The 26,764-nt window shown below is 44.1% G+C and overlaps 1 protein-coding gene across 5 annotated transcripts in view; it reads left to right on the forward strand.

Annotated features, from left to right (window-relative positions):
• The first annotated feature begins 510 nt into the window (after positions 1 to 510).
• Positions 511 to 26,764, forward strand: part of LOC104659880 (DNA-directed RNA polymerase III subunit RPC9-like) — a 46,355-nt gene continuing 20,101 nt past the window's right edge. For 4 of the 5 annotated variants that reach the window (XR_004058127.1, XM_030933403.1, XM_030933399.1 and 1 more), the window contains exons 1-4: positions 511 to 632; positions 16,470 to 16,506; positions 19,375 to 19,473; positions 22,441 to 22,535. Coding sequence is in view for 4 of the 5 variants with exons in the window: in XM_030933403.1 (XP_030789263.1) it covers positions 625 to 632; positions 16,470 to 16,506; positions 19,375 to 19,473; positions 22,441 to 22,535 (239 nt within the window). In the remaining variant the exon portion in view is untranslated. Of the gene's footprint in view, positions 633 to 16,469; positions 16,507 to 19,374; positions 19,474 to 22,440; positions 22,536 to 25,144; positions 25,193 to 26,764 lie in introns of all 5 variants that reach the window. The other variant, XM_030933400.1, reaches the window with a different exon arrangement.

The raw sequence follows: 26,764 nt of genomic DNA on the forward strand, positions 1-26,764 counted from the left end.
TGGGCGACAAAGCGAGACTCCGTCTCAAAAAGAAAAGAAGAAGAAGAAAAAAAAATTAGCCAGGTGGCCGGGCCCAGTGGCTTATACCTGTAATCCCATGACTTTGGGAGGCTGGGGCAGGTGGATCACGAGGTCAAGAGCAGTCTGGCCAAGATGGTGAAACACCGTCTCTACTAAAAAATACAAAAATTAGCTGGTGGCGGGTGCCTGTAATCCCAGCTACTTGGGAGGCTGAGGCAGCGGAGGCAGAGGCTGCAGTGACGCGAGATCGCGCCACTGCACTCCCGCCAGCCGACAGAGCAAGACTCCGTCTCAAAACAAAAACAAACAAACAAGCAAACAAATAATAGAAAACACGAGAGAATCCTGTCCGCAAACGCTTAGCAATCTGAAGTCGTCCTGGGCGAAGGATACTGGAGCACTCCCCTATCCGTCCCGCCGAGAATGGGGAACCCGCGGCGCCAGGTTGCGAGTCCGCCAAGGTCCCGGCATGCTGCGCGGCGCTCCTGGCGAGCACCTTGGCGTGCGGAGCTGGCACCTTGGCGCCGTGGGCGGCGGCGGGGACAGCTGTAGAGTGTGAAGTTCCTTGTCTGCTGGCAGCCAGAGGCGACGAGTCTGGACGTCATGGAAGTGTAAGTCTCCTCGGGCGCGTCCCTTTTGGGACGAGGAGCCTAACGGTTGGACCGCTGAGATCCGAGAGCCTTGGGGACTGGGCGACCGTCGTAAGGGAGTGAGGGCCGGCCCTGTCCGGGAGGGCCCCGGGGTGGGGACGGGGACGAACGGGACTCAAGCTATGCCCCTCCGAACTTTCGCTTCCCCTCCACACCCTGTGTCTGGGGTGCGGGGCCGAGCACCTCCGTGTCCGGCTGCTTTTCAATGTGCCCCCTCCTTCTCTCATTCATTTACCAGCATCTTTGGGTCACAGTGCGGGTGTGGAGCCCAGCCTGTTATCCCAGCCGGGACTTAGAAGGCTATAAAGGCCTGAGTCTGTCTGCCCTGAAAGTAGCTGGAGAAGAGACGAATCAGGGCCGGGTAGAGCTCTGCTTGCCTCACTGGGCCCTGGGGAGCCCGTACTCAGAAGAGCTGCCCTCAGGGTTTGATGGGAGCAGTCAACACTGTGAGGGAAACGGTGAGTTTTTGGGTGGAGAAGGGAAGGATGTGAGCCAGGACTGGGACCTGAGAAACAGCACGGAGTGTGGGGGTGTGTGCAGGCGAGGGTAAAAGGTTTTCTGACAATTTAACTCCACGTGGTCTTTTCCATGGTTGCTCCTTGCGCCTAGTGCAAATGGAAGTTTTTGCATCTACTCTGAATGTGGGCTTTATATGATTGATACTAACTTGTAGGTATTACCTCTCTTGTGTTCTCTGTGAACTGATTGATACAGTTTCCTGCACGTTCTCTTGCCTCATGTTTAATGGTTATATGTACTATGGCATTTCAGATGTTTATATTTTTATTTAATTAATTTTTTTCTCAAGAAACAGAGTCTTGCTGTGTTCCCCAGGTGAGAGTGCAGTGGTGTAATCATGGTTCACTGCAGCCTGGACCTTCTGGACTCAAGCAATCCTGCTTCAGCCTCTCCAGTAGCTGGGACTACAGGCCCACACCATCACTCACTGTTAATTTTTTTTAAAAAAGTTTTTGTAGACAGAGTGTCTCACTACAGCCCAGGCTCGTCTCAAGTGATCCTAAGCTCAAGTGATCCTCCTGCCTTGTACTCCCAAAGTGCTGGGATTGCAGGCGTGAGCCACCTCACCTGACTCCTTTTGATTTTTTTTTTTTTTTTGACTTAACACAATATGTCTGTGTAACTGAAATGAAAGGCTCATGAAACAATAATATATGGAGTACACTCTCATATTGTCTATTTTTTAATTAAAATGAAGGGGCCAAGCCTGGTGGCTCATATCAGTAATGCCAGCACTTTGGGAAGCTTAGGCAGGAGGATCACTTGAGCGTGGGAGGTGGAGACCAGCCTGGGCAACATAGGGAGACCCTGTCTCTGCAAAAAATTAAAAAGTTAGCTGGGTGTGGTGGTGCACGCCGGAAGTCTCAGCTACTTACGAGGCTGAGATGGGAGGATCACTTGATCCCAGGAGGCTGCAATGAGCTGAGATCCAGCCAGTGCACTCCTGCCAGAGTGACAGAGCAAGACTCTGTCTAAAAAAAAGAAATATAAGTTGACCCACTGAATTAATTTTGCAACCTACTGATGGGATTTCATCTGCAACCTCGAAAACTATTAATATATTTTACTGTAGTACAAGCCATCATTACTAATTTTTCCCTATTTTCTAAAGCATTTCCTGTGAGCATACAATCCTGCTTTAGTGTATTCATCTTTTTTGAGATGGAGTCTTGCTCTGTTGCCAGGCTGGAGTGCAGTGGCACCATCTTGCCTCACTGCAACCTCTGCCTCTTGGGTTCAAGCAATTTTCCTGCCTCAGCCTCCCGAGTAGCTGGGACTACAGGTACACACTGCCACGCCCGGCTAAATTTTTCTTTTTGGAATTTTAGTAGAGATGGGGTTTTACCATGTTGCCCAGGCTGGTCTCGAACTCTTGAGCTCAGGCAATCCACCCAGCTTGGCCTCTCAAAGTGCTAGGATTACAGGCGTGAGCCACTGCGCCTGGCCACATGCCAACCTCTTACTCCATTTCTGCTTCCCATCCCAACAAAACTTCTTGAAAGTGCTGATTAGCCCCTCATTCTCTCAACCATTCTATTGGGCTTTCATCCTCACTGGTGGACAGAAATGAATGTTAAGATGACCTGATCCAGGGGGCACAGTGGCTCACACCTATAATCCCAGCAATTTGGGAGGCCAAGATGGGCGAATCGCATGAGGTCAGGAGTTTGAGACCAGCCTGGCCAACATGGCAAAACGCCGTCTCTACTAAAGATACAAAAATTAGCCGGGTGTGGTGGTGGGCACCTGTAATCTCAGCTACTCAGGAGGCTGAGGCAGGAAAATCACTTGAACTCGGGAGGTAGAGGTTGCAGTAAACCAAATTGTGCCACTGTACCCCAGCTTAGGTAACAGAGCAAGACTCTGTCTGAAAAAAAAAAAAAAAAAAAAAAAAAAAAACCTGATCCCTCCATCTTGTCATATCCAGAGGTTGCTTTTCTGGCCTCAACTTTTTTGATCTCTCAGCAGTGGTTAATACAGAAACTCTAGAAACTTTCCTTTCTTCGTGACATATGTTCCTTTGTGATATTTCCTCCTACATCAAGGACTACTTCACAGTGTCCTTCCCTGGGTCCCGTTCCTCCCTTGCTTGATGTCTAAGTGTTGAGGTATCTTAGGACTCAGTCCTGGGACCCTTTCTCTCCACGCTCTGTCATTTAACCCATCTGTGTGCTGATGGTTCCCAAAGGTGTGTTCTAGCCTCTTCTCATCATCTATGAAATTGCATAGATGAAAAATCTAGCCCTCTCTCCTCACTCCGTAAATCCAGTCCATCAGTGGTCCTGTTGTCTCCACCCTAGGAGTGGAGACCAGCCTGGCCAACATGGCAAAACGCCGTCTCTACTAAAGATACAAAAATTAGCTGGGTGTGGTGGTGGGCACCTGTAATCTCAGCTACTCAGGAGCTGAGGCAGGAAAAATTTTGAATGCAGTTACTTTTCACCATCTCCGCTGTCAGCTTTGTAGTCCATCACCTCTGGGCTGGATTAAGCAATAGCCTTTGAGTGTTCACTCTTCCCCAGCCTCCATTCTGTTCTCCACATGGCAACTGGAGTGATCTTAAGTAATGACTGGAACATGTCATCCCCTGGGTAAAACCCTTCATTGACTTTCCATTGCACTTAGAGGAAATCTCCATCCCTTACCAGGACCTGCAAGACCCTGTAAAACCTCACCTACTCCCCAGCCTGACCACTTGCCACTCTCCCAACCTCCGAGACACACACTTTCCACTGACAGGTATTTCCTTCTCCTCTAACCTTCTAAGCACTTTCTGAGGACCATTGTGTTGTGGTACCCTCTGTCTGGTATACTTTCCTCCTCGCCCTCACCCTGTTCTCTGCTTTTTATTGTGTTTTTTAAGTTTGTGTTTTTTTTTTTTTTTTTTTTTTTTTTTGAGACGGAGTCTAGCTCTGCCACCCAGGCTGGAGTGCAGTGGCCGGATCTCAGCTCACTGCAAGCTCCGCCTCCCGGGTTTACGCCATTCTCCTGCCTCAGCCTCCCGAGTAGCTGGGACTACAGGCGCCCGCCACCTCGCCCGGCTAGTTTTTTGTATTTTTTAGTAGAGACGGGGTTTCACCGTGTTAGCCAGGATGGTCTCGATCTCCTGACCTCGTGATCCACCCATCTCGGCCTCCCAAAGTGCTGGGATTACAGGCTTGAGCCACTGCGCCCGGCCTTAAATTTGTTTTTGAGATGGGAGTCTCACTCTGTCACCCAGGCTGGAGTCCAGTGGTGCAGTCTCGGCTCACTGCAACCTCTCCCTCCTGGGTTCAAGGGATTCTCCTGCTTCAGCCTACCAAGTAGCTGGGATTACAGGTGTGTGCCACCATGCCCAGCTAATTTATGTATTTTTAGTAGAGACAGCGTTTCCATGTTGGCCAGACTGGTCTTGAATTCCTGACCTCAGGTGATCTGCCTGCTGCTGGGATTACAGACGTGAGCCACCACACCTGGCCACCTGTTCTCTTCTTGAAGGCTGTGTCCCTTTTCAAAGTCACCTTTCCTCTTCAGTAAGTCTAACTAACATTCTTTTTGTTCTTTTTGTCTCTCATATCACCTTGATTTACTTTCCCTCAAATAATTACAAGTTGCAATGATAAATGTTATGTTTACTTGTTTGGATGGGGGGACCAGTGTATGTTCACCTAATGCTTAGCATGGCATCTGGCACACAGTAGGCATTCAGCAAATACTTGTTCAATAAAGTAATATAACAATACTTTATTAGCTTCGTAAATATAGTCATCGCTCAGTGTCTTTGGGGGATTGGTTTCGGGACCCCTTGCGTATACCAAAATTCACAGATGCTCAAGTTCCTTATATAAAACGGTGTAGTTCTTGCATGTAATCTATGCACATTCTCCCATATACTTTAAATCATCTCTAGATGACTTATTATGATACCGTGACCTGTAATGCCGGTTTGGCCATGGTTCCTGGCTCACAACTGCCATAGTCCTTATTACTTCCTAAGTGACTGAAACAGTAAGCATAACTTTTGTTAAAGTATTTGTCCTTTGTCCCTGGTTCCTGAAGTGGCCTTGGAACAGCTTTAGAGCAGTAAAGGTGAAAGACAGTCTTGTTAGAATGTTGGGGTGCTCTAAGCCTCAGAAGCAGGCCTCAGAAAACAGAAGCTCTGTCTCTTGCCCAATCATCCCCTGCCTTTCTGTCTTACAGCTAGCCATAAAGAATCTCTGACGTATCTTGTCTGATTGTAGATTATAAGACCCCTGTTTCAGAAGGGGTCCTGCCCCATACCTGCGAGGAAGGAATACAGAGAGGCCAAGGAGAATCTGGATGGGCCTTGCTGGGTTTCTGCACTCAGTCTGCTAGTATTAGATCACACTCTTTATCCAGTCAAGTACTGTGAAGTTGGCCATGTTTCAATCATCTCTCTCCAGTGAAATCTCTACAAAACGCCCAAGAGAACTTCTGGATAGCCTAACAGATGGAAGTTTCTGGAGGGTGGTACGCCTGGGGAGGGCATAGAACTCTGCATCCCCTCTCCATCCCTCACCCTGTGCACCACTTCATCTGTATCCTTGGTAATATCCTTTATAATAAACCAGTTAAACCTAAGTAAGTGTTCAAATTAATGAAGCCTGAAGAGGAGGTCCTGGGAACTGCAGCTTGAAGCCCATTATTGAGAAGTTCTGGAGGCCCTAACTTGTGTGACTGGTGTCTGAAGTAGGGGTAGTCTTCTGGGACTGAGCCCTCAGCCTGTGGAATCTGACACTGTTTCCAGGTAGTTAGTGTCCGGATTGAATTGGATGGGAAGATACCCAGCTGGTGTTGGCTGCAGAGTTGATGGCCTGCTTATTGGTAGAGAGAAATCCCCACACATCTGGTCACAGAAGTCTTCTGTATAGATTGTTGTCGGGTGAGAGCAGAGGAAAAACTGTTTGATTCTCAACCAACTTATAATACCTGATGCAATGTAAAGGCTGTGTAAATAGTTACTGTACTGTGTTGTTTAGGGAATAATGACAAAAAGTATCTGTCCATGTTCAGTACAGAGGCAGCCATCCTATGCCTAACTACACAGTACATGTCAGCAACAATGTAGCCACCATGCCCAGCTAATTTATGTATTTTTAGTAGAGACAGGGTTTCCATGTTGGCCAGACTGGTCCAGACTGGTCTTGAATTCCTGACCTCAGGTGATCTACCTACCTCAGCCTCTCAGAGTGTTGGGATTACAGACGTGAGCCACCACACCTGGCCACCTGTTCTCTTCTTGAAGGTTGTGTCCCTTTTCAAAGTTGCCTTTCCTCTTCAGTAAGTCTAACATAAGTTCTTTTTGTCTTTCACATCGCCTTGATTTACTTTCCCTTAGATAATTACAAGTTGCAATGATAAATGTATGTTTACTTGTTTGGAGGGTGGGGACCAGTGTATGTTCACCTAGTGCTTAGCATTGCATCTGACACACAGTAGGCATTCAGCAAATACTTGTTCAATAAAGTAATATAACAATACTTTATTAACTTCATAAATATAGTCATCGCTCAGTGTCTTTGGGGGATTGGTTCTGGGACCCCTTGCGTATACCAAAATTCACAGATGCTCAAGTCCCTTATGTAAAATGGTGTGGTATTTGCATATAACCTATGCACATTCTCCCATATACTTTAAATCGTCTCTAGATTACTTAAATTGTGATTTCATGACACATAATACCAGTTTTTGTCCATGGTTCCTGGCTCACAACTGCCATAGTCCTTGTTACTTCCTGAGTGACTAAAACAGTAAGCATAACTTTTGTTAAAATACTTGTCCTTTGTCCCTGGTTCCTGAAGCAGGCCTTGGAACAGCTTCAGAGCAGTAAAGGTGAAAGACAGTCTTGTTAGAATGTTGGGATGCTCTGACCAGGCACGGTGGTTCATGCCTATAATCCTAGCACTTTGGGAGGCTGAGACAGGCAGATCATGAGTCAGGAGATCACGACCATCCTGACTAACACAGTGAAACCCCGTCTCTACTAAAAATACAAAAAATTAGCCGGGCATGGTGGCGGGCGCCTGTAGTCCCAGCTACTTGGGTGGCTGAGGCAGGAGAATGGCGGGAACCCAGGAGGCGGAGCTTGCAGTGAGCCGAGATAGTGCCACTGCACTCCAGACTGGGTGACAGAGCGAGATTCTGTCTCAAAAAAAAAAAAAAAAAAAAGAATGTTGGGACGCTGTAGGCCTCAGAAAACAGAAGCTCCGTCTGTCTCTTGCTCTCTAATCATCGGCTGCCTTTCTGTCTTAGAGCTGGCCATAAAGAAAATCTCTGACCTATCTTGTCTGACTGTTTCAGAGGGGATCCTGCTCCTTACCTGGGAGGAAGGAATACTGCACAGAGAGGCCAAGGAGAATCTGGATGGGCCTTGCTGGGTTTCTGCACTTAGTCTGCTAGTATTAGATCACACTCTTTATCCAATCAGTTACTGTGAGGTTGGCCATGCTTCAGTCATCTCTCTCCAATGAAATCTCTACAAAGCGCCCAAGAGAACTTCTAGATAGCCTAATAGGTAGATGTTTCTGGAGGGTGGTACGCCTGGGAAGGGCATAGAGCTCTGCGTCCCCTCTCCATCCCTCACGCTGTGCACCACTTCATCTGTTTCCTTGGTAATATCCTTTATAATAAACCAGTTAAACCTAAGTAAGTGTTTTGTGAGCCATTCTAGCAAATTAATGAAACCCGAAAAGGAGGTCCTGGGAACTGCAGCTTGAAGCCCATTATTGAGAAGTTCTGGAGGCCCTAACTTGTGTGACTGGTGTCTGAAGTAGGGGTAGTCTTCTGGGACTGAGCCCTCAGCCTGTGGAATCTGACACTGTTTCCAGGTAGTTAGTGTCCGGATTGAATTGGACGGGAAGATACCCAGCTGGTGTTGGCTGCAGAGTTGATGGCCTGCTTATTGGTAGAGAGAAATCCCCACGCATCTGGTCACAGAAGTCTTCTGTATAGATTGTTGTCGGGTGAGAGCAGAGGAAAAACTGTTTGATTCTCAACCAACTTGTCATACCTGATGCAATGTAAAGGCTGTGTAAATAGTTACTGTACTGTGTTGTTTAGGGAATAATGACAAAAAACTGTCCATGTTCAGTACAGAGGCAGCCATCCTAGGCCTAACTACATAGTACATGTCAGCAACAATGTAGCATTTTCTTAAAATTTTTTTTTGCATGTTTTTCATTTGAGGTTGGTTGAATCTAAGGATGTGGAACCTGAGGCTAAGGAGGACCGACTGTATAGGAATTCATTAGCTAGCATCCTAGTTGCTAGGCGTGTATATTTGCTGACTTTCCTAAGTGAAATGGTTTGAATCAAGGAGTTTTTGTTCTTGTAACAGCCTGTCCACTTCTGCCAAGTAGTCAGTGACTTCCGGTGACCAATCTAGAATTTTGCCCCCAGTAATTCATGGGAAAATGAGGTTTCCTGATATAGACGTGTGGTTTAGGAGTGGCAGGGCCCTGGAGTGGAAAGGTCTGGAAGCCTAACTTCTGGATATAGACGTGTGGTTTGGGAGTAGAAGGGCCCTGGAGTGGAAAGGTCTAGAAGCCTAACTTCTGGTCCTTACCTGGTCTTCAACAGGAGGCGTGGCCTTTGGAAGTCTGCTCCTTGGGATCTTTAGCAGAACCTTGAGTTGCAGATACAGTTGACCCTTGAACAACACGAGCTTGAACTTCATGGATCTCCTTATACGCAGACGTTAAAAAATAAATGCAGTTGGCCCTCCTTATCTGCAGGTTCCACATCTGCAACCCAATGCAGAGAATGAAAATACGGTATTTGAGGGTTGAGAATATACCGCGTATGTGGAGAGCTGACTTCCTAGCTGCTGGTTCTGCAGGGCTCTCTGGGAGACAAGCATGTTTGGATTGTGGTATATGTGGGGGTCCTGGGATCAATCTCCAATGAATACCAGGGGATGACTGTATATTGTACCTCATCAGACACTCCCAGGACCTGAAGTGAGGAGGCACAGTGAACAACTCCCGTAAGTTTTTACTACTTTAAAAATTCTTATTGAGTAAATACCTACTAAGTAAATAATACATAATAATAACATTAATAATACCAGAAATTTCTTTTTTTTTTCAGACTGAGTTTTGATCTTATCACCCAGGCTGCAGTGCAATGGTGGCTGACTGCAACTTCCGCCCCTTGGGTTCACACAATTCTCCTGCCTCAGCCTCCCAAGTAGCTGCCTGGCTAATTTTTGTATTTTTAGTAGAGATGAGGTTTCATCATGTTGGCCAGGCTGGTCTTGAACGTTTGACCTCAGGTGATCCACCCGCCTCAGCCTCCCAAAGTGTTGGGATTACAGGCATGAGCCACGGCGCCCGGCCCAGAAATTTATTAAAGGGGAGGAATATTTATGCTTTATCTGATTGATAATTTAAAAATAAAGACTTCTTGACCATTACTTGGAAATGTATTTTCCTCAAATAAAATAAAACTGTTTTTGCAGCCTCCCAAAGTGCTGGGATTACAGGCATGAGCCACGGCGCCCGGCCCAGAAATTTATTAAAGGGGAGGAATATTTATGCTTTATCTGATTGATAATTTAAAAATAAAGACTTCTTGACCATTACTTGGAAATGTATTTTCCTCAAATAAAAGGATGCAAATTTTTTTTTTTTTTTTTTTTTGAAATGGAGTTTCGCTCTGTCACTTAGGCTGGAGTGCATGGTGCGATCTCAGCTCACTGCAGCCTCCACCTCCTGGGTTCAAGCGATTCTCCTGCCTCAGCCTCCTGACTAGGTGGGACTACAGGCATGTGCCACCATGCAAAATATTTATATAGCAAAGCTAGGCATTTCTTTTTTTCTTTTTTTTTTTGAGACGGAGTCTCAGTCGGTCGCCCAGGTTGGAGTGCAGTGGCCGGATCTCAGCTCACTGCAAGCTCCGCCTCCCGGGTTCACGCCATTCTCCTGCCTCAGCCTCCCGAGTAGCTGGGACTACAGGCGCCCGCCATCTCGCCCGGCTAGTTTTTTTTGTATTTTTAGTAGAGACGGGGTTTCACCGGGTTAGCCAGGATGGTCTCGATCTCCTGACCTCGTGATCCGCCCATCTTGGCCTCCCAAAGTGCTGGGATTACAGGCTTGAGCCACTGCGCCCGGCCTAGGCATTTCTGTATATAAGGTATTTACTATTTGGCTAACTTTGTCTATACATGATCATTGATATGGCTGGAAAGGTTTGTGTCAACTCTTTTATTCTTTTTATTTATTTGTTTATTTATTGTGAGATGGAGTCTCGCTCCGTCACCTAAGCTGGAGTACAGTGGCGTGAACTCAGCTCATGGCAACCTCTGCCTCCTGGGTTCAAACGATTCTCCTGTGTCAGCCTCCGAATAGCTGGGATTACAGGCGGCCGCCACCATGCCTGGCTAACTTTTTTGTATTTTTAGTAGAGACAGGGTTTCATCATGTTGGCCAGGATGGTCTCCATCTCTTGACCTCCTGATCCGCCCACCTTGGCCTCCCAAAGTACTAGGATTACAGGTGTGAGCCACCATGCAGCCCACTCTTTTTTTTTTTTTGAGATAGAATATTGCTCTGTCGCCCAGGTTGGAGTGCAGTGGCGTGATCTTGGCTCACTGCAAGCTCCGCCTACCAGGTTCATGCCATACTACTGCCTCAGCCTCCCGAGTAGCTGAGACAACAGGCGCCTGCCACCACGCCCAGCTAATTTTTTGTATTTTTAGTAGAGACAGGGTTTCACCATATCAGCCAGGATGGTCTCAATCTCCTGACCTTGTGATCCGCCCGCCTCAGCCTCCCAAAGTGCTGGGATTACAGGTGTGAGCCACTGCACCCGGCAGCCCACTCTTTTATTATTGAATGTAATATATATGTAATTAGGAAAATGGACACTATCCTCTGTATCATCTTTTTGAGGTAGTGTCAGGATTTCTCTCCTTTTACAGCTGGAAATACTGATATTTAGAAAAGGTGGGCAATAGGTACTATAACAACCCAGTAACAGGACTGCAAGGAGGATGTTTGTGTGCTAGCTCCCAAGAGAATGCTACAGGGTAATTTGTTCATTGACTTCAGAAGCTGCCCAGTTTGCTTGTACCACAGTTTAGTTTTTCAGAGCATGACTTGATAGCATAGGTTGGGCATAGGAGAATGTGAGCAATTCTTTTAGTCATTGCCTGCGTAGGAGTTAACTGTGTGGCAGTTAATAGGCACTGTTTGCATGTGCCGTTTGTGTGTGTGTGCTTCTAAGGAAAGTTCACCAATAGATCATTTTGTTCTATTTATTTGGAATTCAGTTTCCCGGAGTAGTTGTTTATATCCATTTAATTGACTCACCAAGTTAGCAAATTTTACAAATTGTCAACTAGAAAGTCAACTTCAGTCATCTAATTCATTACTTAAGGAAATTAAGTAACTGCCTGCCTGTAGTATAGATTTAGACAGTCTTTAAAATGCACTTGGAGTATTTGCTTTAAATACATGTAAATAAAATGAGTACTATTTTAAGTCCTACAGGAGAATGTGAAGTTTTTGTATAGGTAAGCAGTTTCTGGAAGTCTGATTGCATGTGAACGTATTACATAATAGTAAAGTGTTAGCTGTAGAGCAGACAGTTCCAGCTTTGTAGAGATCAACAGCTTGTACATTTATAATTGCTAGATGTGTCTATTAAGTTCTGGTAGCTCTAAAACACTTTTGAAGGCCTGGCACAGTGGGTCATGCTTGTAATCCCAGCACTTTGGGAGGCCATGGCGGGGGGCGGGAGGGACCACCTGAGATCGGGAGTTCGAGACCAGCCTGACCAACATGGAGAAACCCCATCTCTACGAAAAACACAAAATTAGCTGGGACATGCCTGTTAATCTCAGCTACTTGGGAGGCCGAGGCAGGAAAATCGCTTGGACCCAGGAGGTGGAGGTTGCAGTGAGATGACATTAGGCCATTGCATTCCAGCCTGGGCAGCAAGAGCAAAACTCCATCTCAAAAAAATGAAACAAACAAAAAAAACTTTTGGGGCAAATGTATTTTACATCCTCAATTATAAGTTATAGTAATTTTATTTTTAACCTTATGGCATTCTTTATTTTAGTTTTACATTTTCATATTCCTTAACTTCTTAGCATGAAAAATTTTAAAACCTTTGAAACAGCTGCAAAAACAGTACCGCAAATACCTGTATTATACTCTTTACCTGGAGTCACCACTTGTTAACATTTTGATCCGGGTATTTGCTGCCTTTTTCTTCCCTCCCCTCCCCCACCGCTCATTCCCTCCCCTCCCCTTCCTTTTTTCTCTTTTCTTTTCCCTCCCTTCCTCTCTCCCTCCCTCCCTCCTTCCCTCCCTTCCTTCCTTCCTTTCTCCCTCCCTCCCTCCCTCCTTTCCTCCCTCCGTTCTTTCCTTCCTTTCTTTTTTTTTTTTGAGACGGAGTCTCTCACTGTCACCTGGGCTGGAGTGCAGTGGCGCGATCTCGGCTCACTGCAACCTCCACCTCCCAGGTTCAAGTGGTTCTCCTGCCTCACCCTCCTGTGTAGTTGGGATTACAGGCACCTGCCACCACGCCCAGCTAATTTTTTTGTATTTTTAGTAGAGACAGGGTTTCACTATGTTGGCCAGGCTGGCTTTCTTTTTTTTTTTTTTTTTGATTAGAGATACTTGAGTCCAGGCTGGATCTAAACTCCAGGCTGAAGCTTCCTCCTGTCTCAGCCTCCGGAGTAGCTGGGATGACAGGTGTGAGCCACCATGCCTGGCATTCCCTTATTTCTTTTGCACAGGCATGAGCTTTCTCTCCATACACAGGTGCACACACTTACTTAACTGAACCGTTAGAGAGTTGTAGATATCAGATCATTTCACCCCTTCTTGAAAAAACAGGGCATTCTGTGTAGCTCTAATTGCCTTATCACACTCAGGAAACAGCACTAATTTATCTACTATTATTAAGATACAATGTAGGCCAGGCGCGGTGGTTCATACCTGTAATCCCAGCACTTTGGGAGCCCAGATGGGCAGATCACTTGAGGTCAGGAGTTCGAGAGCAGTCTGGCCAATGTGGTGAAACCCCATGTCTACTAAAAATACAAAAATTAGCCAGGTGTGGTGGTGCACGCCTCTAGTCCCAGCTACTCAGGAGGCTGAGGTGGGATAATTGCTTCAACCTGGGAGGCAGAGGTTGCAGTGAGCTGAGATCGCGCCATTGCACTCCAGTCTGGGCAACAGAGCAAGACTTCATCTCAAGAAAAAAAGAGAAAAAAAAAGATATAACGTAAATTCACATTCCTTCAGTTGTCCTAATACTGTTCTTTTTCCTCCCAATTCAGGATCCAGTGAAGAACTGCACATCGCATTTAGATGTCATGTTTCTTTAATTTCCTTTACTCTGGAAGTTTCCTTAGCTTCTTTTTGTGACATGGGCACCGTGACAAATGACACTGATATTTGAAAAGTCTAAATCTAACCCAGTTGTTTTGAAGATTGTTCCTCAGTTTGGAATTCTCTGATTGTATCCTCATGGATAGATTTGAATTAAACATCTTGGGGCTGGATTACTCTGAGGGGTATGTCTTTCTCATGTGTCATATCATCATTGGTGCTGTGAAATTGGATAACTTGATTAAGTTGATGTCTGTCCGGTTTCACCGTATCCTGTTGCCAACAACCTGTCATTTAGTGGTGGTTACAGTAACTTCTCAATGATAAAAACTGCCTTTAAAAAAATTCCCCAATACATACAGCTCGTTTAGGACTTCATAAAAGGTAGATAAGGTACCTCTTGACCTTTTATTAAATAAAGAAAGGCCTAGCATACATTGGCATTTATTCTGAGAATATTTAGCTGGGTTTAAAAGAATTATCTTCCTGATAAAAGAAAATCAATGAATAAATCAGCTTCTGTCAGCCAGAGTCTGCAAAATGCAGTACCTGGGTAAACATCGATTGTTCTCTTGATCCCAAAACACAGATTCATTAAAACTTATGTGAAAGAGAGTTTTCCTCCTTTATATTTGTTCTAGAAGAGGCAGAGGGTGTTCTTTGGATTCTTGCATTACAATATTGACTTGTTCAGTGGTGTAGTAACTTGGAATGCCCAAGGACAAATTTCCCAGAGCGTGGAATATTCTGAATGACAGAGAAGGGGCCATGATTTGGAAATGAAGTTGTAACAGTGCACCTGGGATGTCTTAACACCTCTTATTTTGGAGAGCACAGGGAGTTAAGTTATAAATCAATTTCAAGCAAAGATAGGAGGAAGCCAGTGGGCTGATTTCCTGATTAGGTAGGCAAAGATGACATGTGGTTTGATTTGTCATTTTCAATTTTAAATGAACTGCATCACATGCACTAATTATGCATTGTCCTTCCTGTGTTAGGTTCCTTTCAAATATGATACTCTGTGACTTGAGTGTGTTTGTGGTCATTTGGGCAAAGCAGCACTTTTGTGAAATCGTAGCTTGAATCACTGGTAGCATTTGGATCACAGGTAGCACAGAGCTGATTTGATTATAGTGCTGACATCACTGTGCTGATGACCTAAGGCCTAGGTCGAGCCCTGTGTGAACCCCTGTTGGTTTTGCTTTATTTATTGGCTGGGAAATCACCTCTCTGTTTGGTCCGTGCTTTTGAAATCTTGGATCATCATTTGCATCATCTCGCCACACTCCTGGTTTAAGAAAATACAGATGTCTCTGTTGCACATTATGTCAAGTGCAGACCCTTCTACCTGATTTTTCAGGATTCTGCATTACCAGTTTCCATTCATCCAGTCCAGTCTCATTTTCCTCAATTTCATAGTTGCCTTCTCCTTCATTTAGAGTTCTTACTGTGTGATCTTGAGCAAGTTATTTAATTTCTGAACCTTGGCTTCCCCTCTATAGAGTAGAAATCATATGAATAGCTTCTACATCACAGGGTTTTTAATGAAAATTAACTGAGATAATATCTTATAAATAATAACGATTCTAAACTTTTAAAATTTATTATCTCACTTCATCATAACAGTTTGATGAGGTAGGAGGAGCTGGTGGTAGTGGTAGTTGCACAGGTAATGGTCATGATAATGTTGGTGCTTATTGAGCATTTACTATGTTCCAGGTACTTTACATGTTTCCAGTGAACCCTGTGAAAAGTCTTATAGGGTCGATACTATAATTGCATTTCATAGATAGGAAATTTAAGCATAATGAGATGAAGTACCCTGCCCAGATTCATATAGTCAAAGAATTCAGGAGCCGGACTGAAATCCAGGCCACACTTTTAGATACTAGTTTCATCCCATTTTTATTTTAGAAGGAAAACTTAGGGAGTAATTAACTTAACTAAAACTCTCACGGCATATAAATGACAGAGCTAGAATATGAACCGAAATCTGATTTCAAAACTATGTTCTTTGTCATACTCCACTGCCTCCAGACTGCTGAAGCAGTGCTTTCTGTTGTGCTATTGTAGGGTGGATCGACTGTGATTTAATATATGTAACATCGTTGTGTTTCTTCACTCAGGAAAGATGGCATATTGCCTGGATTAACTCTTACACAGGGAACCAGGCTTTTGGCCGCTGCTTGCCACCCTGACTCTGCCTATGGAGTTGATGTAGGTGGTGAACACCTTTGGAGCACGGTGCATATTTGGCAGGATACTTGACCATGGCTGGAATTCCCAGTGATGACATTAGTGTTAAGTGGCCCATTTCTGTTGATTCAGCAGGAGGACGTGGCTAGCCCAGGATGTCAGTAGCTGATGGGAGGCAGATAGTAATGGGGAGAGGACATGGCTGTGTGATGGGACAGCACTTTGATCCCAAGTCTGTGGACTTAAGACATTTCTCAGTTTCAGTTTTAGGTTGCAGCCCCCAAATTCCAAAATTGGACTACTACATCTTGACAGGAATTCTTTTTTTATTTTTATTTTTTGTGATGGAGTCTGTCTCTGCCACCCAGGCTGGAGTGCAGTGGCGCGATCTTGGCTCACTGCAAGCTCCATCTCCCGGGTTCATGCCATTCTCCTGCCTCAGCCTCCCGAGTAGCTTGGACTACAGGCCCCTTGCCACCATGCCTGGCTAATTTTATTTATTTATTTATTTTTTTATTTATTTACAGTAGAGACGGGGTTTCACCATGGTCTTGATTAGCCAGGATGATCTTGATTTCCTGACCTGGTGATCCGCCTGCCTCGGCCTCCCAAGGTGCTGGGATTACAGGCATGAGCCACCGCGCCCGGCCCCCATCTTGACAGGAATTCTTTTACAGATATTTGATACCCAGAAAGGGTTGTGAGCGCAGACTGATGATAGCTTACTTTTCTTTTTCAGGAAGGATGCCAATTCTGCACTTCTCAGTAACTACAAGGTAAATTGAACTGTTACATTTTACATTTTCCTCTCTGATAATTTGCCCTTTGTAACTAGGATTGTTGAATTCATTTTGGTTAGAAATGACTGAATTCAGGCCAGTTGCAATGGCTCACACCTATAATCCCAGTACTTTGGGAGGCCGAGGCAGGTGGATCACTTGAGGTCAGGAGTTCAAAACCAGCCTGGCCAACGTAGTGAAACCCCATCTTTACTAAAAATACAAAAATTAGCCAGGTGTGGTGGCATGTGCCTGTAGTCCCAGCTCCTTGGGATCCCTGCTGAATTAGGAGGATAACTTGAACCCGGGAAGGGGAGGTTGCAGTGAGCCAAGATTGTACCACGGCACTCCAGCCTGGGCAATACAGCCAGGCTCCGTCTCCAAAAAAAAAAAAAAAGAAAGAAAAAAGAATTTATTTGAATTTTCCACTTTAAAACAAGACATGTGGCACCATCTGGTGGACCTTGAAATACTCTAAACTTAATATGTTATACATAGTACTTCAGGGAAGCTGGAGAAGACTCTAATTGAGAATAGGAAAATTTCAGTAAATCTCAAAGATTCTAGATAATCATTTGGGATGTAGTCATAGGATAGAAGCATCTATTTTAGAGCTGTTTCTGCACAATTTCCCATTAAAATATTTATGCTTTTTCGTAATGATCACCCTTGATATATTTATATATTCGTAATGCTTTTATACATTGTTATTTTAATCTTCAAATAGTCTTTTGGGTATTAACATCATTATTTTGAAAGTGAGTTTAGTTGACTCACCTTTCTGAATAGTAGAAATTAACAAATTTATAATTTTTTGGGCTTAGGGTAGGGTTGCTTGGGAAAGGTAAAGAAGGAAAAAGGTTGGTAAGAGAGGAGATATTCCAGCATTTTTGACTCCTATTTGGCACTAGCAAAACCATCTGATAGGCTCGCTCCAGGTGTAGAAAGAACCATTTCTACCTTGACCGTGAATTTTCCATGTGCCGGAGTCTAAACTCAGGAAGACTCAGAGGAGGTCTAGAAGGTAGTAGGTTAAGTGCGGTGGCTCACGCCTGTAATCTCAGCATTTCGGAAGGCCAAGGAGAGTATTGCTTGAGGCTATGAGTTAGAGATGATCAGCCTGGGAAACATAGCAAGACCCCCTGCTCTTAAAAAATAAATTAGCTGGGCGTGGTAACAGACACCTACTATGGTCCTAGCTACTTGGAAGGCAGAGGGGAGGTTCCCTTGAGCCTAGGAGTTTGAAGTTACAGTGATCACCACTGTACTCCAGCCTGGGAGACAGCCTTTGAGACCCTGTCCCCCCACAAGAAAAGCTCCCAGAGTTGAAGAGAGCAAAAAGAAAGTAACTGCCCTTCCCCCCCCCCCCGCCACATTCTCCCTAAAGAAGAGAAAGTAGTAGAATAAACAGAGAGTTGGCCATATTCTTTCCTCCCTAAAGTGGTTGCAGCTTAGAACAGGAAGGAAATGGTTGAGTGGTTGTTGGCCAAGCCTTTGGCTTTTAGGAGCTTCCTTGTCCAGGTTGGACTTTGCTAGGTGTTTGGGTGTTTTATCCGTTGGGGAAACATTGCATTCATTGATCTCATGTCACTGTTTCTGAAAGGAACAGCAGATGAAAGGGGTTCCATTGTATCTAGTAATGGTGTGTGAGCCTGCATTTTCTTCACTTCTCTGGTAGAATCTCTAAAACAGGAATGAGATTGAGATTCCCCCCTGCCCCCAGCACTAATGCATGTATGTTTTATCCTTGTGGGGAAAGTTTACTTCTAAAAATCTATAGCATTTTTTCTTCCTGTTTTTTTGGTACTCTGTTTTATCACTTGCCTCAAAATTTTTCTTTTCCAGAAAGAAATTATTATGTTAGATTTTTTTGAGATGGAATCTCACTCTGTCGCCCAGGCTGGAGTTCAGTGGCATGATCTCGGCTCACTGCAAGCTCTGCCTCCTGGGTTCACGCCATTCTCCTGCCTCAGCCTCCCAAGTAGCTGGGACTACGGGTGCCCGCCATCGCGCCCGGCTAATTTTTTTTTGTATTTTTAGTTGAGACGGGGTTTCCCTGTGTTAGCCAGGATGGTCTCGATATCCTGACCTCATGATCTGCCTGCCTTGGCCTCCCAAAGTGCTGGGATTAAAGGTGTAAGCCACTGTGCCCGGCCTATGTTAGATTTTTATACTAAAGAAGCAGAATTCTTTTTTAACAAAATATTTGTTTTAAGAAAATTTGCTTTCAAATAGTCTATTTTTGAGATCAGAAGAGATTAGTGATGTGTATATTGATCAGAAATATTTGAATTTTTTTTTTTTTTTTTTTTGTGACGGAGTCTTTCTCTGTCGCCCAGATTGGAGTGCAGTGGCACGATCTCAGCTCACTGCAACCTCTGCCTCCTGGGTTCATGCCATTCTCCTGCCTCAGCCTCCCGAGTAGCTGGGACTACAGGTGCCCGCCACCAGGCCTGGCTAATTTTTTGTATTTGTAGTAGACACAGTGTTTCACCATGTTAGCTAGGATGGTGTTGATCTCCTGACCTCAGTCCTGACGAGGCCTGCCTCAGCCTCCCAAAGTGCTGGGATTACAGGCGTGAGCCACCGCGCCCGGCCATATTTGAAATATTTTAGGTAATTTAATTTTAATTTTAAGTAAATTAATGAATTTCGATTATTTGGCTTATATAAAAGAGCATTTTTTATTTTTAATGTCATCTGCCTCTGGGACTCATATTTGCTCAAATCCAAGAGTTGGAAGCTGCGTAATGGGCGGGTAAAAGGAAGTACTACACTTTCCTGTTTATCCTTCAAAACCACTGACCTTGGATAGATATATTTCTCAAATTTGTTCATAAACATCTTTTTTGTATCTCCTCCTAGGTGTTTCATTTACTAACTGATCTGAAAGAACAGCGTAAAGAAAGTGGAAAGAATAAACACAGCTCTGGACAACAGAACTTGAACACTATCACCTATGAAGTAAGCCTGGGCTTCTGGCAGACCTACCTAAAGTACCACTGAGGGAGGGGGGTTTATTCTGCTGATGACTGGCTGCCGAAATCAAGATCGCCTTTTATCTGATCTGAAGAGTTTTACTGTAACCTGATTTTTATTCTGTTTATATAAGTGGGAGGAGTTTGGTCAAGTGTAGAGTTTAGCCAGCTACAAAATTAGAAGGAATAGTGTAAAATATTGCCCTCACTTCTCCTTGAAAGGGGATCACAGCTCACTGCAGCTTCAACCTCCTAGGCTCAAATGGTGCTCCCAGCTCAGCTTCCCAATTAGCTGGGACTATGGGCAAGCACTGTCATGCCTGGCTAATTTTTGTTGTTGTCCAGGGTGGTCTCAAACCCTTGGGCTCAAGCTATCTTATCACTGCATCTTTCCAAAGTGGTGGGGACTTAGACTCTTAAGGCTATTGTTTATTTTATAAAGTTTCAGATTCCTCCCAAAATATGTAATTATAATTCCTCCCAAATTATATCTGTATTCTTCCTCAAAAGACACAAATCCTGTGTAATCATGAGAAAATATCAGACCATTGCAAATCAATTAAAAAAAAATAAAACCTTTATTTTGAAATCATTTTTATTTTTTTTTGGAGATGGAGTCTCGCTCTTGTTGCCCAGGCTGGAGTGCAATGGTGTGATCTTGGCTCACCACAGCCTCTGCCTCCCAGGTTTAAGCGATTGTCCTGCCTCAGACTCCTGAGTAGCTGGGATTACAGGCATGCACGACCTCGCCTGGCTAATTTTGTATTTTTAGTAGAGAAGGGGTTTCTCCATGTTGGTCAGACTGGTATTGAACTCCTGACCTCAGGTGATTCACTGATCTTGGGCTCCCAAAGTTCTCGAATTATAGGTGTGAGCCACCGCACCCAGCCATTTTTCTCTTACATAAAAGTTGTAGAGACAGTGCTGGGAGTTCTCATGTACGCTTCCCATAGTTTTCTCTGATGTTAACATCTTACATAACCATGTTACAGTGATCAAAACCAAGAAATTAACAGTGGTACATACTATTAAATAAACTAAGCTAAAATTTTATTTGAATACCCTGTTTTCCCACTGCTATCTTCTGGGTTCCAGGGTTCAGTTGAGGATACCATTTTGTATTTAGTTAACATGTCCCCATCATGTCATTTGTTCTGTGTCCTTACTCTTCCTTTGTCTTCCTTGACACTTGTGAAGGGCTGGTCAAGTATTTTATAGAACATCCCTTGATTTGTGATTGTCCGATATTTTCTTATGACTACCCAGAACCTATGGCTTTTGAGGAAGAGTACCACAGAGGTGATCTCCCCTTCTCATGTCATGGTATCTCAGGGTACATGATATTGATGTTTCTTTTTTTGGGGAGGGGGCGGATGGAGTCTCACTCTGTTGCCCAGGCTGGAGTGCAGTGGTGCAATTTCGGCTCACTGCAACCTTCACCTCCTGGGTTCACGCCATTTTCCTGCCTCAGCTTCCCGAGTAGCTGGGACTACAAGTGCTCGCCACCATGCCCAGCTAATTTTTTGTATTTTTTTTAGTAGAAACGGGGTTTCACCATGTTAGCCAGGATGGTCTCGGTGTCCTGACCTTGTGATCTGCCTGCCTCTGCCTCCCAAAGTACTGGGATTACAGGCATGAGCCACCATGCCTGGCTGATGTCGATGTTTCTTATGGCTGATATTGTTAACTTTGGTCATTTGGTTAAGATGGTATCTGCCCGGTTTCTCCACTGTAAAGCTACTGTTTCTTCATTTCAATATTATGTTAGAAAGGATTCACCAAGTTCAGCCCATATTCAAGGGGAAGGGGGAGATTAAGCTTCACCTCTTAAAGGGAGGGATATCAAAGAATTTGTGTATATGTGTTAAAACCACCACAGTAATTAAAAAATATTTTGTGGGAGATGCTTTGAGGCTAGGAAAACAGCCTACCCTTCCTTAAGCTTTTAACCATCAATTTTAGCATTCATTGGTGGATCTTTCCTGCAGTAATTATGACTATGGTACAGTTGCCTGAGAGTGATTTTAAAATTGTTCTCATTCCTTCTATGTTTATTAGTTAGTATTTTATATATATATGTATATATATATTTTTTAAGAGACAAGATTTTGTTGTGTTACTTCAGTCTGGTCTCAAACTCCTGGGCTCAAGTGATCTTCCTGCCTTGACCTCCCATAGTGCTGGAATTACAGGTGTGCACCACTGCACCCAGCTCACATGAGTTAGAATTCTTCCATGAGAAAAAGTTGTCTTTTCTTACGCATTTATTTATTCATTAGTATATATCCATGTATACTCATGGCAATTTATTCTTTGGGATCCCCCTCTTTTAAAAAATTGTCTGAAATATAACATAATTGTCAGATTGAGTTTTTTTTTTAAGATCAGAAAAGTTTTCTTCTAAAATTTCATTACTTATTCTTCCTGTTCTAGCTACTGATTTTCTCTTTCAGGAATTCATATTGCATGAAGATTGGTTCTCCTGAATGCCTCTTTGTTTGTTTTATACAAGAATTTTTTTTTTTTTTGAGACAGAGTCTCTCATTCTGTCACCTAGGCTGGAGTGCTGTGGTGCGATCTCGGCTCACTGCAACCTCTGCCTCCTGGGTTCAAGCGATTCTCCTGCCTCAGCCTCTGTAGTATCCGGGATTACAGGCGTGCATTGTCACACCCAGCTTTTTTTCCACCACACCCAGCTTTTTTTTTGTATTTTTAGTAGAGATGGCGTTTCACCATGTTCGTCAGGCTGGTCTCGAACTCCTGACCTCAGGTGATCTGGCCACCTTGGCCTCCCAAAGTGCTGGGATTACAGGTGTGAGCCACTGCGCCCGGCCTGTGCAGGATTTTTAAAACAAAATTTTAGAATTTTAATTATAGCCATTGCGTTTCCTTTTTTCTCATTCAGGGTTCTTTGTCTTATGCTTGGCTTTTTTTCTTTTTTTTTTTTTCCCAGACATTAAAATACTTATCAAAATCACCATGCAGACACCAGAGTCCTGAGACTGTCAGAGAATTTCTCACAGCAATGAAAAGCCACAAGTTGACCAAGTAAGTAAATCTCTTAAGTAGGAAGAGAGTGACACATGGTGAAATGATAGTTGCTACATTCGTAGCAACCGTGTATTGATATTCAGCTGGGTTTGGATTTAAAGGAGGATGATAGTATTGTAGATGAAACAACTGAAAGTTAGACATAGGGACCCTTCTCGAGTAAGGAACAAAAGTTAATGGGGTTTTAAAAATCTTTTCTTGGAGTCCCAGTTTGTATGACCTATCGCATCACCCCCACTCCCAGAATTCAGACCAAATTGGATGAAAAGTAGGGTTTACAAGTTAAAGTATTTTTTTATAAAGTTGATCAATGAAGTCCTTTGATGTTTGTGTTTGCTTGAGGCAAAAGTGGCTTGATCGTATTCTGTGAGTTCCTGTAGTGTCCAATTCCTTTTCTTGGTTTGGAATGAGTTCAACCTATTAAAATGGAAAACGTCATATATCAGTAGTTTACAGGAGAAGAAAAATAGCCCACGTTTTTTAGATTCAGTTCTAGAGCTGATAAATTTCAAAAGCTTTTGTCATTTCACTTAGGATAATCAGTAATTTTCTTTTGGGGGAACCATTTGGTGTTACATCAGGCACACAGGTGGTACCATCAGCAAACTAAATGCACTTCTCCCACTCCTTCTCCAAGAGAACTCTGAAGACAAAACAAATTCCGTGTGTGTGTGTGCAAATCTTCCATGTGTATCTTCTGTATTCATGTATAACACTTTATAAAAACTGTAGTAAAATACACATAACACGGCTGGGTGCGGTGACTCATGCCTGTAATTCCAGCACTTTGGGAGCCCGAAGCAGCTGGGTCACCTGAGGTTGGGAGTTCAAGACCAGCCTGCCTAACATGGAGAAACCCTGTCTCTACTAGAAATACAAAATTAGGTGGGTGTGGTGGCACATGCCTGTAATCCCAGCTACTTGGGAGACTGGGAGGAGAATCACTTAAACCTGAAAGGCAGAGGTTGCAGTGAGCTGAGATCACACTATTGCACTTCAGCCTGGGCAACAACAGTGAAACTCCATTTCAAAAAATATATAAATAAACACACATAACAAAATTTACCATTTTAGGCCAGGTGCGGTAGCTCACAGCTGTAATCCCAGTGCTTTGGGAGACTGAGGCAGGCGGATCACTTGAGGCCAGGAGTTCAAGACCAGCCTGACCAACATGATGAAACCTCATCTCTACTGAAAATAAAAAATTAGCCAAGCACGGTGGCGGTTACCTCTAATCCCAGCTACTTGGGAGACTGAGGTAGGAGAATCGCTCAAACCTGGGAGGTTGCAGTGAGCCAAGATCGCGCTATTGCACTCCAGCCTGGGCGATAGAGCAAGACTCTGTCTCAAAAAAATTACCATTTTAACCATTTCTAAGTGTACAGTTCAATTGTTGCAACCAATATGCAGACCTTTTCGGTTTGCAAAACTGAAATTCTGTATCCCTTAAACAAGTCCGCACTGCTCATCCTCCTGTCCCTGGCAGCCACCATTCTGCTTTTTGTTTCTATGAGTTTGACTCCCTCATACAAGTGGAACCATACAGTGTTTTTTTAAAAATCATATTTGAATGTTTAATTTTTAAAATCGTTTTAACAATTGAAGTGTGCAGTTCAGTGGCATTAAGTACATTCACATTGTACAATCACTGCCATCTATCCACAGAACATTTTATCTTGCAGAACTGAAACTCTGTGCCCAGTAATCAATAAATTCTCCGTTCTCCCTTCCTCCTAGCCCCTGGCAACCACCATTCTATTTTCTGTCTTCATGAATTTGACTACTCTTAAGTATTGCATGTAAATGGAATCATACAGTATTTGTCCTTATATCACTTAGCGTAATGTCTTTGCCTGGGCGCGGTGGCTCACACCTATAATCCCAGTACTTTGAGAGGCCGAGGTGGGTGGATCACTTGAGGTCAGGAGTTCGAGACCTGCCTGACAAAATTAGCCAGGTGTGGTGGCGCATGCTTGTAATCCCAGCTACTCGGGAGGCTGAGGCAGGAGAATTGCTTGAACCCGGGAGGCAGAGGTTGCAGTGAGCTGGGATCGTGCCATTGCACTCCAGGCTGGGCAACAAGAGCAAAACTCCATCCCCAAAAAAAAGGGCCAGGTGCAGTGGCTCACGCCTGTAATCCCAGCACTTTGGGAGGCCGAGGTGGATGGATCACCTGAGGTCAGGAGTTTGAGACCAGCCTGTCCAACATGGTGAAACCTGGTCTGTACTAAAAATACAAAAAAAAAAATTAGCTGGCTGTGGTGGCAGGCACCTGTAATCCCAGCTACTCAGGAGGCTGAGGCAGGAGAATCGCTTGAACCTGGGAAGTGGAGGTTGCAGTGAGCCAAGATGGCACCACTGCACTCCTGCCTGGGATACAAGAGCAAGACTTCGTCTCAAAAAAAAAAAAACAAAAACAAAACAGAAAAAAAAGATGTATGAGAAATTTTTTTTCTTTGTAAGGGTGAATAATATTCCATGTTATATGTAAATCACATTTTGTTTTTCTTTCTTTCTTTTTTTTTTTTTGAGATGGAGTTTCACTCTGCTGCCCAGGCTGGAGTGCAATGGCGCCATCTCAGCTCACTGCAATCTCCCCATCCCAGGTTCAAGTGATTCTCCTGCCTCAGCCTCCTGAGTAGCTAGGATTACAGGTAAGCACCACCAAGCCTGGCTAATTTTTTTTGTGTTTTTTAGTAGAGATGGGGTTTCACCATGATAGGCTGGTTTTGGAACTCCTGACCTCAATTGATCCATCCACGTTGGCCTCCCAAAGTGCTGGGATTACAGGTGTAAGCCACCACGCCCAGCCAACAGTTTGTTTTTCTAACATCCATTGACATATACTTGCTTCCATCTTTTGGCTGTTGTGAATAATGCTGTTATGAGCATAGGGGGTTCAAATATCTCTGTGAGCCCTGCTTTCAGTTCTTTGGGTACCCAGAAGTGAAATTGATACATCATATGGTAGTTTTGTTTTTAACTTTTTTGAGGAACCACCATACTATTTTTTTCTATTGGCTACAGCATTTTACATTCCTATCAGCAGTGCACCAGAGTTGCAACTTCTCCACATCCCTGCCAATTTATTTCCTTCCTTCTTCCCTCCCTTCCTCTGGCATCTATGAAACGTGAAGTAGTCTCTCATTCTGGTTTTATTTTGCATTTCTGTAATGATAAGTGATGCCGAGCATGGTTTTATGTGCTTATTAGCTATTTGTATGTCTTCTTTGAAGAATATCTATTCCAGTCATTTTCTCTCTCTCTTTTTTTTTTTTTTTTTTTTTTTTGGTGAGACAGGGTCCCAGTCTGATGCCTAGGTTGAAGTGCAGTAGTACTATCTTGGCTCACTGCAGCCTTGACCTTCCCAGATGCAGGTGAGCCTCCCGAGTAGCTGGGACTACAGGCATGCCACCACCATGCCAACTTAATTTTTGTATTTTTTGTAGAGTCAGAGTTTCTTTGTGTTACCCGGGTGGCCTCAAACTCCTGGGTTGCCTGCCTGAGCTTTCCAAAGGGATTACAGGTGTGAGCCACCATACCTCATCCTTTTCACATATTTGAATGAGGTTTTTTTGTTCGGTTTTAGGAATTTTATATATATTCTGGATATTAATCCTTTGGTAGATATATGATTTGCAAATATTTTCTCCCATTCTGTGGGTTGTCTTTTTACTCTGTTGGTGAGTCCTGTGATGTTGGTGAGTCCTGTGATGCATAAAGTTTTTAAATGAAGTCCAGTTTGTCTCTTTTCTTTTGTTACCTGTGCATTTGGTATCAGAGATCCAAGAAATCATTATCAAATTCAATGTCATGCCCTGGCAGGGTGGCTCACGCCCTAATCCCAGCACTTTGGGAGGCTGAGGCGCGGATCACCTGAGGTCAAGACCAGCATGGCCAACATGGAGGAGCCCCGTCTCTACTAAAAATACAAAAATTAGGCTGGGTGCGGTGGCTCACGCCTGTGATCCCAGCACTTTGGGAGGCCGAGGTGGGTGGATCACTAGGTCAGGAGATCGAGATCATCCTGGCTAACACAGTGAAACCCCGCCTCTACTAAAAATACAAAAAAATTAGCTGGGTATGGTAGCGCATGCCTGTAGTTCCAGCTACTTGGGAGGCTGAGGCAGGAGAATCGCTTGAACCCGGGATGCGGAGGTTGCAGTGAACCAAGATTGTGACGCTGCACTCCAGCCTAGGCAACTGGATGAGACTCTGTCTCAAAA

This window comes from Rhinopithecus roxellana, chromosome 6, assembly GCF_007565055.1.
Source record: "Rhinopithecus roxellana isolate Shanxi Qingling chromosome 6, ASM756505v1, whole genome shotgun sequence".
In the NCBI taxonomy this organism is placed as follows: domain Eukaryota; kingdom Metazoa; phylum Chordata; class Mammalia; order Primates; family Cercopithecidae; genus Rhinopithecus; species Rhinopithecus roxellana.